Raw genomic sequence first — 19,796 nt, forward strand, 5'->3', positions numbered from 1 at the left:
AAACAGCAAGAAATGAAAAGAGCGTAAGCGACAAAATGGTTTTTGTCGCGTAATTTAAAAACCATAAATATAATTCATATTAACTATGGGCAAATTCAAGTGTATGCTTGAACCAATCTATGTACAAATTTTGGAAGCTTAAATCACTCTCCTCTATGGGCAAAATTAGAATCCCTTTTTTACAGAGATCTTTTTGATTGATTATTCTGTGTTATAAAAGAAGACCAATCGTGTTATGCTATGGGTAATTAAAAGACAAAGACATGATGAATACTGACAATGAACTTTAATTACTTAGCTTTAGTCATTGCTGAGAAAAATCGATATCGCTACAGCCAAATTATTAAGGCGTCGCCTTAATATTATACATTTCAAAATACTTATAGCTCATAATATATTGATATTATATTTGCCATTGGATAGACTGTACGGTATATTTGGTGCTGTCCTTTATGTTTGGTATGTTGATAATTTGGCACTGAAAATTAATGTAACTTTTCATCAGTCGTAATTTTCGGTGAACCAAATCGACGGGTGCAAAGTAAAAAGAGTCATCTACAAAACAGCAACTTTTCAGGAGAGCGCATAATAGGAAAAAATGCTCCCATTTTGTCAATTTCCGATCAAATTTATTGAAATTTTCATCATTGTTTCATTATTTATTAATGAATCCACATGTATATTTAATTTCTTCTAATTATGTTTAATTTACGAGATATTGTAGTTGTCTGCATCTACATTGCGCTTGAAAATATGACAACTGAGTTAACTACCACTTGGTCGTTTCTACGTGGGAATTAAAAATTATATTTATTGAAGTATTTTTACCGATTACTAGTACGATTATCAGTAACTACGTAAAGTGTAACACTTTATATTATTAAAATTATTATTAAAAGTAAGTTATATTATTAAAATATGTAGGTAAACGTTTTACATCTTAAACACCCCAAGTTCAGAACATAATTGCGTAGATATCTTTTTCTACGTTGTCGATTCGGTGCAAGGTACACGATTTAGAAGGAAGTTAAAATATGAAATACTAGCTTTTGCTCGCCGCTTCGCTCGCGTGGAATTTGAAAATCGCGTAAATTGCAAATATTCCCGTAAGCTCCCTTAGAAACATGATGTTTTTCCAAGACCAAAAGTAGCCTATGTTACTTTTCATACTTTCAATTAAGTTTATGCCAAAAAACAATACGATTTGTTTCTTCGTTAGAGCGTGAAGGAAGGACAAACAAACAAATAAATAAATAAACATACTTTCCCATTTATAATATTAGTATGGATATACTTAGGAATCATTCATTTACTTTCGTAAAAATCGTATTTTCTCACAACAAAAATGAAATTCTGTGTCAATACTTTAATTATTTTAAACTAATTTAAAAATTATTCAGTATCATTATCAGTACAGGAACTATGTTGTAAATTATTATAATTTAGGCAGAGGCTTATTAAGTCTTTGTACTTGGCACTTGTAAGCATGATGGGTTCATTATAACATCATAAGCATCGCCGGACGTTTTACACCATCGGAGGGGTGCATACGATTTTTCAGAACACAAAATAAAATTTTATTTCAACGATTTCTCAATTGCTTCTCGTGATCACAGAGATCCCAAAACCGGTCAAAGATAAGTTAATAGAAAAACTTCGCGAGAACTTGCAAATGCCGGGATATGATGTTACGCAGGTTGCAATTTACCATTTCTGGACTGATGTAATTGTTTACCTAAATTTTGTCGTAATTTACGTCTCGTATCAATACACGTGTCTTTATTTCTCAATCGCCTTTTCTTTAGATCAATATTTAACTGACGTCTTTTTCTACCGTTTAACGAGGAAGGCGTAGAACATTCACTTGATGCCTCCACTGCCGAAGAAGCATCAATGGTGTTGTCTATAGAAGATTTAAAGTTTGAGAGGGACAATATACTCGATGGCCTGCTTGAGTTAATAAACTCAAGCAGGTCATAGATTATATGAGATCAAAGTATCTGTTTAATAAAAAAGAATATATAATATTTTGATCTAATACTGATAATGGACGCGGCGGACTTGAAGTGATGAACTGTATTCTGAGGGTGTTGGCGTATTTGTTAATTTGCTGAGATCGACAAATTTTCAAAATCATTTTATATTTCAGACTGAGAGTGAACTGGTGTGACCGGCCTAGAGTATTCAGATCATGGGGACTTATCTTACAAAGTTAACTTATATTCATTTGTCTTCATCGGTGACACATCAAGGTTTTCTATAAGATGTTCAATAATTTCATCGGGCAACACAGTATTTTGCTCGATAAATCTATCACTTATGTTCTGGAAACTTTCAACTTCTTTAAAAAGTCGTTTTGGACTTTCTGAACATGAAAAAACAGTAAAAAATAACAGTAACAAATTAGAAGTCAATTAATATAGCTAACAATAAGAATTAACATAAATAGGTACTCATAAACATAATAAACAATACTAATTTGCAAAAGTAAATTGAGACATCTAAATCACAATCGCAACGTAGAAAAAGCTATATGGCAGATAGCCGCTTATGCCGCATAACATGACACCCGCGCGTCCCGCGTACAGACGACCAGCGGTAGTTATCCGCATCTACATCGTGCAATTTCACAAAACAAGAGTAGATGTCTTCTTTTACGTGACAAAAGTACCAAAAATAAGGTGATATTTGAATTTTTGTTTTTGGTATGTTGTAGAACATGATATTTTAAGCTAGTTTCTACAAAAAAACGAAAAACTCAAAATTGCAGATGACTTTTTTTACTTTGCACCCGTCGAAATGCTAAGTACTGACATACGGTTTTGCTCGATCGAGCAGTAACGTCGAGCAAAACCCGCGGCTCGGGATTTCGTCTACACATTCAGCAATGCACGATAGTTTTATTCTAAATCGATATATTTAATTCCATCGAGCCGGCTCGAGGCGAGCCTTCGAGCTGTCAGTTTTGCGGTCCACACAGTAAATATTACTCGATTTGGAGTACAATAGGGCCTCGTTAATCCGGAGAGGCAAAAACACTCGACCCTTTGCGGATTATCGACGCGTCCGGATTATAGTATGCAATATTTAATGTTAATAAAACACATGTTTAACCTTCACTTCTTTCATATATTTTTTAATATCAATGTCGAATATTTACGTGGCGGCGCGCGGCGCCATGATCTTAGCGAACGCGCTAAATTATACACTGTACTATTATACACGAAAGGCTATAAATAATAGACTGACGGCGCATCGGCTCATGACAGCCCGCGCCCCGCACCTACACCCTACACTTGCCGGCCTCCCCCGCAAATCCCATTGCCCGGCCGGATTACAGCGATCACCGAATAAATGGGAGTCCGGATTACCGAGGCCCTACTGTAAAACTATCGAGCAAAACCGCATGTGAGTACTTAGCAAAAGAGTTAATTGGGATGTAAGTAATATAATGTATATTAAAGCTGCTGGACCCTATGCATTAAAAATGTAGCCTTTGTCGAAAACTAATAGCTAAAGAGGCAATGGACAGTTATGTGTGTCAGTCTATTGAACGGCGACGTAGCCCGCGACAACTTCTCTATCAGCTCGCTTCCCGCCTCCGAGACAATTTAACTTGACAACGTGGACAACAAAGACCCGCTCTATTTAACACTCCTTCGCAACGGGGGCAGATATTACCTTCGCAACGTTTACGCCGCCAGAGTAAACAGTCGCAGCGTGCCCGGTGCGATAAACATTTTTAACTTCCCAAAATTATGGGTAAATCGATGCCTTTATTACCTTTAAAAAAAGGCAATTAAATTTGTGGCAACCCAATAATTTGCCGCATGATACATCATTAAAATGAGTGAGAGACGCCAAATTAAATTTCACTAGGTTAAGTAGGCCTCCAGAAATTTAATTTTAGAGTTGCTCACTTGTAATGATTGCGTCTGAATCCAGGCCAATATCTCGGTGATTTAAGGCTTTACTACTTAGTGAACATACAAATTATATCATCAAAGTAGCTGGAGCACGTCCTACGAGGAGTACCGAGCGTATTTACTCTACGCTGAGTGCTCAACATTAGGACGTTGATAAGAAGCTAATAAAGTATCGCCTAATCTCACGACGAGCGCGGAGTATCGCGTTCGTATAGGAAGCGAATGAATTTAAAATCAGCTCCTCGACGATGCTCGTAAGGGACAATATTTGTAAACTTTAGTACAGTCGTCGGTAAGTGTAAACACGTTTGCGCGGCCGGAGCGGCGGAGCGAGCCGCGGGGAGGGCGTCCGTCACTCGGGCGGCCGACGCCGCGCGCGTAGCCCGTACGATGTCGGTGCGAGCGGACCACCGCGATCGCGATCGCTACTCCCGACACTCCTCCCGCGCCTCCGTCGACCTCGCCTACCCCGGCGGCTCCGCCAGGGACCACTCCTTCCGCTCGGTGCACTCGGGCCGCGTCCCGCGCGTCGCCAGCGATGACCTGATGGTGCCGGCGCGCACGCTGCGCTCGGCGTCGTGCCGGGCCGCCCCGGGTGCACCGCACCGCCTGCGCCGCCACCACTCGTCGGCGGCGGAGTGCGACCGCGCGCGTCGCTCGCGCCGCCACACGCTCGAGCTGCCCGCCAGCCGCGGACCCAGCGTTCGCAGTAGGTCGCCGGAGCCCCCGCCGCCGCCGCCGCCGGAGCCCGAGGAGTCGCCGGAGGACGCCGGCAAGGAGGCCCGGCGCCGGCGCGTGGTGGCGGCTGTGGCGGCATCGTTCTTCGCGCTGGCGCTGGCGTCGGTGCTGGTGGTGGTGGTGACGCTGACCCACAGCTCGGTGCTGCGCGCGCACAACCAAACGGCCAAGTACTACACGTTCTCCGTGCCGCCGCACCATCCTCTCAGTGAGCCCCGTTCATGTTGCCCCACCGTCGCCTCTCCCGCTTCGCATGCGACTGTCTCCGACCCCGAGTGCCCGGGGCTGCGAACGTCCGCGCGCCGCGCCGCCTGTGCCTGCTCAGCGCCGCCGACTCCCGCGGTACTTACACACATCGCCAACACTCTCAACTCTCGACTCTCGCTACAGACCTCGGACGCCGCGGGCTTCTGTCGGCACAGTGCTAGTAGGTTTTACAGTTGTATCTGACTTTGGGGCGAAACGCTGCTAGGACTATGCCGGTGGAATCCCCCGCTAGCACGTTCGCAACCCCCTTCTGCATGTATGTTTAGATGTAACGTGCTTGTAACATTGTATATAGATGTGTCTTCATGATTTCAACATATTATTATTATTAATATTATGAACCATTACCTTCGTAGAGCAAGTTTGATCAGTATAAGTCTGAATACTAAAAATTATGATAAAAGCGTGTTGAGTACCTACTTCACAGGAATATGAGATAATCGATCAAATAAAAACTATATTAACACCAAAAAATTAATTATAAAAATCGGATCATATTGAACTTAATGAATCCAATATATCATGTAACAGACAAAAACAACAGCGATTCGCAGCTTAACACAATTACATGAATATCAGAAATTCTCAATTGCATTCCTGTAAAAGAATTTCAATTGAATTATAGGTACTCACAAACCCAGAATAGAATAATTGTATTCAATCGCAGGGAACGTTAATTTTTGCGTATATTTTACATGAGTATAGTTTCACTATCCTTAGAGCCTGTTTCACCACTTCCTGATTAGTGCCGAATATGCTATCCACAGCTTATCTGAAAAATACTCCATACTCTATCTGTCAGATAAGTTGTGGATAGCTTATCTGGAACTCATCAGTAACTGGTGAAACAACCCCTTAATATACCATCATAACTCATGGATAGAGCCTGAGAAAACCTATTTTCGCCATACCTACTAAGTATAATAATAATTGTTTTAAAGAAAACTACTTCAATCAATTATTATAAGTATTTAAAAATTATTATACAGAACATCTTATCAGACAGGGTGTAACAAAACTAAGTGATATTTATGTAAGTAACTATGAACGCCGCGAAAGTGACAGCTGTGAAAGAGTAATTTTTTTTAAACTTTTTTATGGAACACACAAAAAATGTTCTTTCAGCGTTGCTATTTTCACAGTGAACTCTTATAAAGGGAACCCATACACATCCTAAAGTATTATCTCTTAGTTTTGTTATTATATCCTGTATATAAAAATAAACCGCTGAAAGTGTGTGTAAGCGCTAATCTCGAGAACGGCTTAACCGATTTCGCTAAATATTTTTTAGAGTATTATTTGAAATTCGAAGATGGTTGTTACGGGGAGAAAATAAGACGTGGATAATAAAAAAAATACTTCATATCACTCACCAAGTCACCAACGTATATAATAATTATGTTATTACGCTTTGGACATTTTAAATATTATAGATATACGACAGGACGACGTCCGTCGGGCTAGCTTGTAACTTAATAAAACCCTCGACTTCTTGCTTTTGTCAGAATGGCTTTTTTGTCGACAGTTGAATTAAGATAAATTTAATTTTAATTAGTTTTCATATTTATTAACAAGCTATCCTGACCCCCGTTGTTCAAGCACCAAAAATACAAGTGTGCCTAGTCTTTTATTTAAGACCAAAATTAACCAAAACGGTCCAGACTTTCTCTAGCTTTAGCATTAATACACTTTATTGCAGTAAAATTTCATAACTAGGGCAAGTACACTATATTATCATTATATATAACGAGTATTTCAATTATTATAATATAGTATTTCTGTATTTTATTGCGACTTAAGGACAACAATCATAAAACGGCGTTCGTTTATTTTTGCGTATCTAAATCCGCAGGACACCTGAGCCTCAACAACAATTTAAAAACCATAACGGCCGAATACCCAACAAAATTGCGTCCAGATTATACGTATACGTTTTATATTTTTTAATATTGTTTTGAAGAAAACTTTACTTTACTTTACTTTGGCATAAACAAAATTAAACATGAGAATGAATGCTTCGAAAAATAAGTCGGTTAATAAATTACCAACAACAGTTTCACTTGTGCATTATTAATTATTATTATGTCTTTTAAACCAAAAAGTAATAGGTACTTACTATATAGTTGATCTTAAAGATATTATGGCATTTTTCCTCATACAATATGGTCGTCATGAGTCATAACTTCCTAAGAAACGTCTATTTCGGTCTGCTCTGGAGTAAGTATCCAAGCAGTCTGGCGTTGGTGCTATTTAAATCAATCATCTGTGATTTATGTTATGTGTTTAATTGTATTAATATAAGTAGACGGACCGTGCGTCAGTTCCCCTCATTTACTCATCTGATATGGCCTTTTTCAACATTTACAAAACTTAAGTGATAATACTCTATGATTTTATTTTGTGATATGTATGGGCAAGCTTCACGTATTTTCTATATGTTACGCTCAAAGACCGAAATCGCTCAATGAGCGAAAAAATGGCTCACAACGCGTTGTGGTCACAGTGAAACAGCCACGACGCGAAATTCGCGTCGTGGTTCTAATGAAAACGGCCACGACGCGTTCTGGCAATCACAAAAAGACCATAACGCGAAATTCGTGTCGTGGCTGATATGCTATTCGTTTTTCTTGATTTGTTCTTGATTGATTAATCGTCCATAGGTATGGAAGATTATATTTAAATTACCACGCGTACTTCAAAATATTTTTTCTTTTACTAAATCACTGCATAACGTGTTTATCATTATTATTTATAAAATATCCATAACCAGCGCCAGACAGACAGACAGTAATAATATTAGCACGGATATTATGGAACTAGGGATATTTTCAAATAATAATGAAAAACACGTTATGCACTGATTTAGTAAAAGAAAAAATATTTTGTAGTACGCGTGGTAATTTAAATATAATCTTCAATACCTATGGACGATTAATCAATCAAGAACAAATCAAGATAAACGAATAGCATATCACGAAACGAATTTCGCGTTATGGTCTTTTTGTGATTGCCAGAATACGTCGTGGCCGTTTTCATTAGAGCCACGACGCGAAATTCGCGTCGTGGCTGTTTCACTGTGACCACAACGCGTTGTGAGCCATTTTTTCGCTCATTGAGCGATTTCGGTCTTTGAGCGTAACATATACAAAACTAAAAAGAAAATATTACTCATTCAGCACTACTGCTTTCCCAACGGACTTTATACTATACACACTAGTAGTATATCATCACGAAGTTATTTATGTTACACGCTGTATAATAAGCTATATGGCGTTACGCTATGAAGAAATTAAAGTAGGATATTTTGTATCGGGGTTTTAGGGGTTTTGTCCTATGTCTGTGGACAAAACCCCTCAAGATAGATACCGCATGTCCCTCCATTTGTATGAAAACGAGATTGCCACTTTTTTCCTACTTACTGTGACGTACCGATGATAAGAAACGTGTCCATTATCTAGGCCTACGTTTCTATTTGAATTGCTTCAGCAGCTCAATACGGCACAATTAGGCATTTAGGCATTTTTAAAATTCCGATTGACGTCCGATTCCGATAGCAGACTAAAGAACAAACTTTCGAAAGACGAGCATTGCTCGTCGTTTGGGAACGCGATATGGCACGCGAAGTATATAAACATGCGGTATCTATCTTGATCTATATCTGTGGTTTTGTCCTATATTTTCTTACTTTGTAAAGGCATTATTATTTATTTTTATAAAAGTTATTGTAGGAATCATAAATATTGATAAAACACGTTGCGGTGGTTTCGCTAGGCGAGGTACGATATTTTTCCTTAAGCTCCAAAGCAACTTCTTAGGTTAATAAGTTGGGATGATACTTATTTGCGGTTGGAGATATTATAAGGCTAATATTATAAATAAGGCTGCAATAGTATCAAAGTATTTCGTAAATTAAATTAGAACTTCCAACGCAGATACCCAAATTATTATTGGAAGTAATTGGATATCAAAGTATCCGTGAAATTCTACTTAGCGAGGTAGTGTTTCAATTAATTATTTTAGTGTGATGTACTTTTTGGAAGTGATTGTGGCTTTATATTGTGCCCAGAGCGTCCGTGGCCGACTCAGTAAACCTTTGGTACGCACTCGAGAGCGTGCAGGTTCAATCCCGGGTGGAGGCGTGTACCAATAATAATAGGTCCCACACCGATTTCGGTGACGGTGGCCGGTTTCATTGAAACCAGGCCAGCTACGCAGGAGTAATTTTATAGTGCCCAAGTGTGTGCGCAGTACACAAGAACACTCTCTATTCCTTTACTCTCATAACCCAGTGGGACGCAAGACCGACACGACCGGCGAGAGATCAGGCGCAGGACCAACTTTTTACATGCCCATCCGACGCATGGATCATCTTACTTGTCAGACAATCAGGTGATCAGCCTGCATTATCCTAACCAAACTTGGAAATAACATGTTTCCAACGCGGGATTCGAACCCACGACCTCCGAGTCAAGAAACCGCGTACAAGTACCGCATGTACCAATAAAACATTATCAGATCTCAAGTATATATTACTGATGCTCATAAGGTGAAGGAAATCATCGTGAGGAAACCAGCATATACTCAGTCCCGGACGTATTGACCTGTTCTTACATGGACATGGCTGACTATCTTGCGAGCATGCCGTATGTGCTTGGACCATACAGACATTTAAAATCTAGTCCCAGGCACTATAGTATTTGAAGTGTGGTTAATTCACTCTGAAAATGCTGTATAATTTATCAACAACGGATGCAAAGGCCTTGTTTTATCTTATGCTCTATGTTTCCTGCAACTTTGTTCAAGCAGTTCGTTTATGCGCGGAGCTGTAGGTACACTTTTCCGTAATAAAAACTATCTAGCAACCTACAAAACACGAATTATTTATGTTCATCGACACAGCCATATTTATTAATAATACTTATTATATTTTGTAGAAAGAAAAATATCCACCAATTATGGATAAGACTCTTTTTACGGGTCCTTCCCGTTTCATACCACTTATTTTTCATACCGCGGTATGAAACAGCGAAGTACCTACTGTTTTTGAATTGACTGTTTCGTACCGCGGTGCTTGGAGTGGTATGAAACGACGAATTCTTTTTTGGTATGGGTGGATTCGTACCATGAATTTTATTAAATATTTTTAGTCTAATCACTTATTTATACTGGTGTATAGAAAAGTGGTGACAAGAAGAAATAAAAAAAATATTTTGTATAAAGAAATGTCATTTCTTTCAAAATCAAAAAATATATTATATACTTTCAGACTTCTAACAATATAATCACAGCTTGATTACACATAGAACTTTAAAATTAACCTAACACTATATAATTAATTTTAAATTGATTATTCATTTAATACATTAATTCATTTGTAACAAAAATCATTATAATAATTTGATATTCAAGTTTAGATACATTAGATGACCGAATCTTCTTATCGAATTTCGACCGAATTTTAAATTATCAAAAAGAATATAAATGTACTTATGGTCCGGGAGCTGTCAATCTCAAAAGTGCCCTCATAGTGTGCATTGATTTATTTGATGAAAATAGATAGTTTAGAAAATACAAAAAAAAAAAAAACCGGCCAAGTGCGTGTCGGGCCACGCGAAATATAGGTAGGGTTCCGTAGTACCGCTAGTTTTTTTTTTTTTTTTTTTTAATTTTTGTATGGTTGTGACGTGGGAGAGCCATGCTTCAGCACGAATGGGTGGGCTCGATCGGAGAAATACCACAGGCTCACAGAAAACCAGCGTGAAACTGCGTTTGCACTGTGTTTCGCCGAGTGAGTGAGTTAACTGGAGGCCCACCGCCCAATCCTCTACCCTATTCTCTTCCCTTCTCTCCCCTGCTCTATTACCCTATTCCCTCTTAAAAGGATGGCAACGCAACTGCAGCTCTTCTGATGTTGCAAGTGTCCATGGGCGACGGAAGTTGCTTTCCATCTGGTGACCCGTTTGCTCGTTTCATATTCTTAGATTTATTTTAATTTTATTAATTGAATGTGTTGATCTCTTTGAATTTTTTACATCATCAGGTTTTTTTAATAAAGCACAATAATACTTAAGAGTCTTTTCGTATACCATCAATAAATTGCCCAATATGTATTTGGTTTCGCTGAGATGAATTTATTTAATTTAAATAATAAATAAAATAATAATATGTAATAAATAATACTAATAAATAATAAAATTAAATTAAATAATTTATTATTTTATAATTTATATAATATGTAAGTATAGAAATTTTGAGCTTGACTGTACTAAAATCTGCGCTGCGGTACGAATCGACTAATTCAAAAACAGTACTTCGCTGTTTCGTACCGCGGTATGAAAAATTTGTGGTATGAAACGGGAAGGACCCCTTTTTACGAACGCTAAAATCAATAGGATTCTGTAAGGATTACGGTAGGCCGCAATAAGTGCTTTATAAGTTAGTCGTCTCCAATATCCCATGCGCTATGGACGAGAAAATTATTTTATTTCTTATACCTACAGTCTACACTCATATTATATCTGGGTTACATCCAGTCGTATTCTTATTGAGTAATTGTGTATTCAATATTCGATATTGAGCAAGATAGCAAATGGGCAAAGGGTCGCCTGATGGTATGCGAACTAGTGAACAACTGGTGTGTTATTAGTTTCACAACACTTTAAACAATCTCTTGTACTTAGTGTTTTTAGTTCAAAATAAGTGGATTTATCTGTAGAGTCGGCCCATTCACGCCGAAGCATGACTTTCGAATGTTCAAACATCTTACAATGTAATCATTTAATATGTGATCTAAACTCCAAACCAACTAGCAACAGACTAGTTATAGCCACGATTAAACTACCATGGTCTTAACCAGACCAGTAGCTTAGACCCTTTCGAAAAAAAAAAAAAAAAGTGATCTAAAAACTAAAATGACTGTGACAAACTTTTATATTGCAAACTAATTTGTAGGGAAAACAGATTCAAACTCAATTAAAATTTTATAGACAATATGAAAATAAGAGGTTTTTGTCAACAACGTTTACAAGCGCTACGTCCTTCGTGCTCGCATTAGAAGGACACATCATCCTAACCCATATTAAAAACCGTTGAATCGAAAAGGTCGGCATAGTATAATGTGAATACTTTCTTCAAAATATATTCTAATAAACATTATATTTTAAGCTTCTAATTACAGTCATTCTATATAATAAACTTTCTATATCTTAGCAGATTTTTTACGAGCCTATACTACAACACTCCTGGGCAAAAGCTTCCCCCAAAAGTCTTCCATCTGTCTCGTTCCAACGCCACCGCAGGCAGCCAGGCTGGCCTATTAGGTATGGCCTGGTAGGCATCGAGTTCATCTCGCCATCTTTTTCGAGGCCATCCACGGTGGCGTCGTCCGTCCTCTGGTATAGTAGATAAGTACGCAAAAAAATAAGTAAAAATATTCCTCGAAAATATAAATGTTCGTAATATTCTATAAGAGTACCGTCATTTTTATTCTAATAAGAAACTAAAAGCTTTTACATTGCAACAAAAAAGGTATTCCACTGTCATTCCTTTCTCTGCAAGTTGTTTACAGACGCGTTAAGAGTTTTAGTGGTTTGCTAACCCCTTTGTGGTGAGACCAAGATAAAAATTCCTCTTCCCTTGACGTACTCTGAATACTCATTTTCAATATTTAATTACATTGTATTTTGCGTCATTTGAGTAGGTACTAATTTGAGTTCAATATGAATTATTACAATTTACATTGTATCTGCAATGAGGGCTTAATTTTCCCTGTCTATATCTTGTCCTCATAATTAATTTGCAACTTTGCTATCATGAAACGCCTATAGATACTATTTTACTTTACCTAATCGTGACAATATTATGTAACTAATAATGGACCTCTTAAAAACAGCCGCCACCGTTGCCAAGAAATTAAGGTAGAAGGTTTTGGGAAAGACAAAAATATCTAGCTGAGTCTGATCCCTGGAAAGCTGCTATTTTAAGTTATTTAACTCTATATTATTATCTATCATATACCACTGGACCGATCGGGCTGAATTTTGGCATGCATGTAGATGATATGACGTAGGCATCCGTTAAGAAAGGATTTTGATCAATCCCACCTCCAAGGGCTTAAAATAGGGGATGAAAGTTTGTATATAATAATACTTCTTAACGCGAGTGAAGCCTCGGGCAAAAGCTCGTCTTTCTATAAACTTTTAGTCATGTATTTTGGCTTTTACAATAGTATACTCCGTATCTGGTAATCAATAGAATTTAATTAATTAATATGAGTAAAAATCGAATATAAATTAACTTTTAATTGAATATTTAAAGTAAAATTATTTGATTGAACATCATAAACGTATTCCAACTTTTATAAAGCGTTCTAAAAATTTCATAAAATTTCTTCATGTTAATTGATAACTATTTAAATTAGAATACAAGTAACGCAAGGCAGGAGACGATAAACTGAAATAAATGAGAGAATCTGCGTATAAATAACTATAAATTTTGTGAATGGCGGATGTGGTTCTCTTTGTTTACATGCCCCAAAAACATAATATTATAGCGAAATGATTCCAATCTTTTAATGTTCTGCGTAGGATTGGGATGTGGTACTGTGGGTCGATTCTTGTGAATATTCTCCTAATTATACAGTTTCGATATGCTATCGATGTAATAAAACTACAAAAACTACAAGATCAAGCGCGTTCACTTTGGCCACAACTCCAAAAATCTGCTAATAATTTCAAGACTAAGTGCAATAAATACTGTTCGTCTTGATATTATCTTGATCTAATTTTCTTATTTCATTAATATAAAATTGTTTTTTTTTTTTTATAAATAGTCTAGACTCTAGATGACGCACGCAACTCCGTTGCGCCAAGATTCGTTTATCGCGCGGGAACCGCACATTTCCCCGGGATAAAAGTATCCTGGGAATGGATCCCAGGACTCAACGTATCTCCATACCAAATTTTAGTTAACTCGGTTCTGCGGTTTAGGCGTGAACAGACAGACATACATATACACACTTCCGCATTTACAATATAACTAGCCATTTGACCGAGCTTTGCTCGGTATTCGATAAAACACGAATAAAATAACATTTTCTAAAAATGATTCCTAGCTAGATCGATTTATCGCCCCCGAAACCCCCTATATACTAAATTTCATGAAAATCGTTGGAGCCGATTTCGAGATTTCAATTATATACAAGAATTGCTCGTTTAAATATATAAGATATGGATAGCAGACTATGACAAAACTTTTCAACTTATTTACAATGGATTTGTTTAGGTTTTATCTCGAGAAGTACTCATCTGAAGTTCTTGTAAACGTGTTTAAACAGAAAATAATATTTAGGTCAGATTTTTAGACTCTTGTCATCAAGACCTATATAAATATGTCTCGAATCTCGATCACAAGACTCTTGTGATCCTTTTGTTCGTTCACTTCCTTTACTCAGCTCCTATTTTTTAAGGAATTTAGACATAATTCTATGAAAAACAAGCACATTGTAAGACATAATTTTTATTACAAGAGATCGCCCAATGGTCGAAATTCGACTTTAGTTTCAACTAGGTTTCAACGATATTAGGACTACTGCCTATATTTTGTAAAAAAAATATTGACTTAATCATATTTTTTTCAACTCTTGTCTCTGGGACTCAGTCTGATCTCAGACTGGCCGTGTAAACATTGTCTAATAGTATCTAAGATTCAATAAAAAAAAAACTATAATCCATTCTCAGTTAGTCACCTTGTTGTCAACAAACTTCAACCATAAATAAAAGAGTATAATTCGTACGTATAGGCTTGTCACTCAAAAATCTGTCATTTTTCCTAGTGTGTGTGTTGTAGTGTGTGTAATGTTTTATTTGGTAAAAAAATGTATGATAAAAGCTTATGCTTCGAGCTAATATTATTTTGAAATTATTTTCAAAATAATATTAGCTCGATGCACTCCTTCACCATGTAAACTATAACTGTGCGAAATTTCATTCATCTACGTTTCCCCGTTTTTCGTCAAAAGGGATACAAAGTTTTTGGCTCACGTATTAATATATAGATAAACATTTTTTTTCATACTTTCCTGCAAATAGATGAATGTACCATTAAAAGCTCTTTGTCAAAATTATCATTGACCTGTAGTTGGGGTCAAACAGTGATAGATTAAATAAATAGCTATACAAATCTTATTAACTAAAGACATAAATCATTCACGGTTCAAGGAGGAAACGATTCTTTTTTGTTAGAAATTGCTCGCGAATTCTGTAGGTACTTAGTATATAGCTGTGTTATATTTTATGAACATACTAATTTTTTTTATGAAATAAAGGAGGCAAACGAACAAACGGGTCCCCTGATGGAAACTTCCATCGCCCATGGACACTCGCAGCATCAGAAGAGCTGCAGGTGCGTTGCCGGCCTTTTAAGAGGGAATGGGGTAATAGGGGAGCGAAGGGAAGGGTAGGGAAGGAAATATGGGAGGGTAGGGAAGGGAAAAGGGTAGGGGATTGGACCTCCGGTAAACTCACTCCCTCGGTGAAACACAGCGCAAGCGCTGTTTCATGGCTCTCCCACGTCAAATATTATGTACTAAATATGTAGAGTTGATGATGGTACATTGATATAGTTAAACTTAGTCTATCCACCACTTAAAATGTTATCTGTTGAATGCTGAAAACAAATACACTTAGCTACATGTTAAATACTTAAGAATATTGATTAACTTAAAATATTTCCACTGTGTGCAGGTGGAAATTTTTAACTTTAAAATTATCATTTAAGGGCGTTTGTGCACTACACGGAATTTTACCGTCCGGCGTTCATAACTTTCAAGTTTGCCATATAAATAAGGTTGGAAATCGAGATGCCGCGCCACGCCGGATGGTAAAATTCCGTGTAGTGCACAAACGCCCATATAGTGAATGCGGATTCATGGTAATGCGAGATTTTGTCAAATATTGTAAACGGACACTGGAATGCAATTACCGGAATGTAGTTAATTGCTGCAGTAAAAACTGGCCATTAAAATATATGTAATAGAAGAAGAAGATACGACTTCTAGGTGCTACGAGTCTGGTCCACAATAAACATACACACTGAGGCAAAATCATACGCTTCGTTTCGCCGTATTCGGGTAAAAACTACAAAGCAACAGGTGAAAGCATCTGAAACGCAAGTGTAACTATTTTTAGGGCGTACTCGCGTGACCCCCAAGGCCCAGCCGCTTTAGTTGTCCCTGTGATTAAGCCGTGCATGTAGGTCTCTGAACACACAGACGGCAGGCAATAAGTGTCACAGTACGCTGACTGACACCCCGTACATGTGGCAGTTTTATTAAGTTTTCATGACATCCTCTACTTAGATATCTATATGAATAGAGGGGGAAGCATTTCAGTATTTTTGCCTTGGAATGGTTTGTGTAATGCGTTCGATAGGCATATAGTAGAGAGCCGATTTTGATTAAAGACACGAATGTGAAGTAGATTATAAGAAGGTATAACTTTACCTTATGCGTAAAGAGGTTTGCAATTAAAAAAAAAAAAAACATAACCGAGGATTTCGATGATAGGGTAATCGTCAAAAGTCTGCCAGTGCGTTATAAACTAGCTAAAAGCCGAGCTTTGTGAGAGCTAATATACCTAGCGGAATAGATAAACAAAGCCCCGAGCAAGAGAGATGTCCGATCAGTAGCACTGCGTGGTAAAAATAAATATTTTAATCTCATAGAAATCATGTTCAATCATGCTTGTGTAAGTATACGTACACATATTTTTACACACAGATGAAACCAATTCCAGTTTCGTTTGACAGCTCGACATTGTTGCTCTATTCCTCTAGGTATATTAACTTTATGTTTAAAGCACAAATAAATAAGCGTGATAGTTTTTCCGTAAAGTGTAATACAAAAGTGCTCAGGTTGTGGGATATTATATCAAATCGCCCTGACAAACAGCCTATACTACTCACACTGTTTTAATACAGGCGTTACCCGGGGGAAAAAGTAGTAATGAAGAACTAAACGTATTAGGATTTATCACCCGTGGCTCATACTGTTATACAGTATAAATCAGTTCCACTCCGGTTCGGTATCGCGCGGCGCTGCTCACATCGATGCGCTATAATTAACTGCAACGTACCGAACACGCAAATACGAAGATCGTACCCATCTTGACTAGGATATTGGGCTTATAAAAAGTATAAGAATATTTATTTTCATGTTTGTGAAGCAAATAGCTGTTCACGACCTAGATTTTGAAGTACTTTTATCTTATTCTTCTGAGGGCTTGACAAAACCCGATCAAATTAGGAATTCCTGAAAGTTTTGCTATTTACGTCGTTTTAGATTATAAAATTTGATTTTATAACATAGAAATAAGCAACAACATATATGTTAAAACTTAAAACGATATCCGATCATGCATATAATATTTTGCATATGGAAAACACAGAGTACTTTATAAAATTTCACTCATTTGAAAAATGCGCTACATGATGAACGAGTTTTGTTGAACTAAAAACAATAGACAATCAAGCTAAAACCTGGTTTTTAGCCTACATCAAATATTACCTTTACTTTCATATTACATCATTATTATCATCATCATACCATCCTATATTCGTCCACTGCTGGACATAGGCTTCTCTCAATGAACGCTAAGATGACCGATCTCCTGCTACTCGCATCCAACCCGGCCCGCAACTAAAACACATATAAGTAATTAAGTACAATATAATTTTTTTGTGTAATTCTTTTTGCATAAGGCTTGAGCGTCCGCCCGAACTCACGGTTGCATGTAAATTGTGAATGAAGGCGCGATCGCGCCGCTATTTAAATAAATCGTTACGCACAATTGCTTGTGGTCTCGTAGAGTTGCGGTCAAACCGCTCGTTCGCGCGGACGCATATAAATCGAGCCGAGAATAATATTACGTAAAATATTAAGTAGTAAAAAAGTTGATAGAGATTAAAGTACTAATAGATTAGGTCTCCATTGAGTAAAAAAAGAGAACTTATGTAAAGGGCAAATATAACTCTATCTAGTCTCCTAATCGAATAAGTGTCGCTAATTCCTTAAACAAAAGTTTCCTCCGAGTCCACAAAAAACTCATATATCAACATGTTGGAAGGGGCCTTGTACCGAACTTTCATCTGCTAAGCCTCACAGAGCTGATATTTTAAAACTTAGTGAGATAGCAGCTATTCGAGCATGGAAAGTGTCTGCTATATCCACGGATTATAACTTTTCTAATTCCAAGCTTGATATGAAAACTTTTTACGATAAAAATACGAGAATAGTAGCGTAGTACATTTTAGTGTGTCAACAGTTGTAAGCGAACAGTGAAAACCATAGATGTATTCTAATCTGAAGTAAGGAAGGTCAGAATTTGTATTTCTTTGATCAATAAAATAGAATGTTAAATTGACAATTGAGGCTCTTAAAAATGAACACTTGAGGACCTTCTAGGTATAATACAATTTTTTTAAGAGCCTTGCCTAGCAGTAGGCGAAAGGAGTGGAAGACATTCCACTCCTTTCGCCTGCTGCTATCATAAGCCAACCTGACTTGTATATTGTATCTAGCTCGTTGTTAAAAGACTTATAAGCAGAAAATGTCTTACTAGAAAAAAAACATCTCATTAATCATAACAACATCCTAACTTAACTATATTTTCCTTACGCGTGCTACGCTCGTGCCAAATTTGACACATGAGAAAAATCTTGAGCCCTTAAAATGAGACGTAGGTACCGTATCGTTTCATCAATCACGTCAGCCGCAACGGGACGCGCCAACTGCCTCCTATTGATCCGTATAATTGTTTACGTCCTGTCACACGCCGTGAAATATTACAAGTATCAAGATTAATATAGTGTCATATCGGGTTTGCGTTACGGGCGAGCGCCGTTAGAGCCAGTCCACACGGCGCGTTGCGTTGCGTTACGTCGCCGCAACGTAAATATTTTGACGCATAGCCGGCCACACGGGCGCTGCGCTATCGCAGCGTTAAAAACGAAGCAGTTAGCAGTCATGTCAACACCCCCTCCCGCTCCGTCTCGGTTGCTGCTGTCTGTCATGTGTGCTTTACGACGACGCAGCGCGCCGTGTTAACACCTTGGTTATTTGTATGTAAAACAACGCAATGGCAGCGCTGCGTCGACGCAAAGCTGACGCAACGCGCTGTGTGGACTGGTTCTTAGGCAGACGTAGGTAGTTCTTAGGTGGACGTTAGTACGTTCAGACGTAGCGAAACCGCGCGGAGTGGTGTAACCGCGTGGTAGCCTTGTATCTCAATCTTATCACACATATTATGGGATCGAACTCTTGACAGCACTATATTTCTGAACTTACCTTTGAGGAGTTTCTTTCTCGCTTATTTCTTATATACTGAAAGATTGACAGGCATGTAACTTAGCCAATTCAAAACGAATTTTACTGTTCATTACTAGGACATCAGTAGCCAAAGAATACGGACATAATGTCCAGACTTCGCGACCAGAAAGCGCGTATACGCGCGTATATTGTACAATGTATTCAAAGAAAATCATAAATATTAATAAGATCGTAGAACTAGATATAAGATAACGTTATTTATATGAAATAATATCGTTTTCCCCACACCATGTGTGCAGTTTTAGCGGCCGTTTGCAGCTTATGTCCACCTTTTACGGCCGACTCAGCTGTGATATGAAACATTACCACCAAATGGCACAGTGGTGTATTAACTATTTCACCGCGGGCCGCTGCTTCAAATAAGATATTTAACTTTGTGAAAAATATAGTGCTGAGTATCCATTTATGCTTATAAATAATATTTATTATATTAGGGGCCTGATTCACCACTTCCTGATAAGGCTATCCACCAATTAACAATT

General features: G+C 37.7%; 2 protein-coding genes and 1 long non-coding RNA gene across 4 annotated transcripts in view; 2 read left to right on the plus strand and 1 right to left on the minus strand.

Annotated features, from left to right (window-relative positions):
• The window catches only part of LOC121726987, a 111,440-nt gene that overhangs the window by 68,807 nt on the left and 22,837 nt on the right, over positions 1-19,796 (plus strand). The window lies entirely within an intron of this gene.
• Positions 4,273-5,234, plus strand: LOC121726986. Its single transcript, XM_042114653.1, has one exon. The coding sequence runs from the start codon at positions 4,317-4,319 to the stop codon at positions 5,112-5,114; it is 798 nt and encodes a 265-aa protein (XP_041970587.1). The 5' UTR covers positions 4,273-4,316; the 3' UTR covers positions 5,115-5,234.
• On the minus strand, positions 5,775-19,119 carry LOC121726990. The gene is made up of 3 exons (XR_006035605.1): positions 19,058-19,119; positions 11,198-11,203; positions 5,775-5,785 (listed from the first exon to the last, which is right to left on the minus strand). It is a non-coding gene; the product is annotated as an uncharacterized LOC121726990 (long non-coding RNA).

The sequence above is a fragment of the Aricia agestis genome, chromosome 5 (genome assembly GCF_905147365.1).
Source record: "Aricia agestis chromosome 5, ilAriAges1.1, whole genome shotgun sequence".
Classification (NCBI taxonomy): Eukaryota; Metazoa; Arthropoda; class Insecta; order Lepidoptera; family Lycaenidae; genus Aricia; species Aricia agestis.

Coding starts and splice junctions, on each gene's coding strand:
- LOC121726986 (XM_042114653.1), top strand. CDS start 4,317: ATGTCGGTGCGAGCGGACCACCGCGATCGCGATCGCTACTCCCGACAC.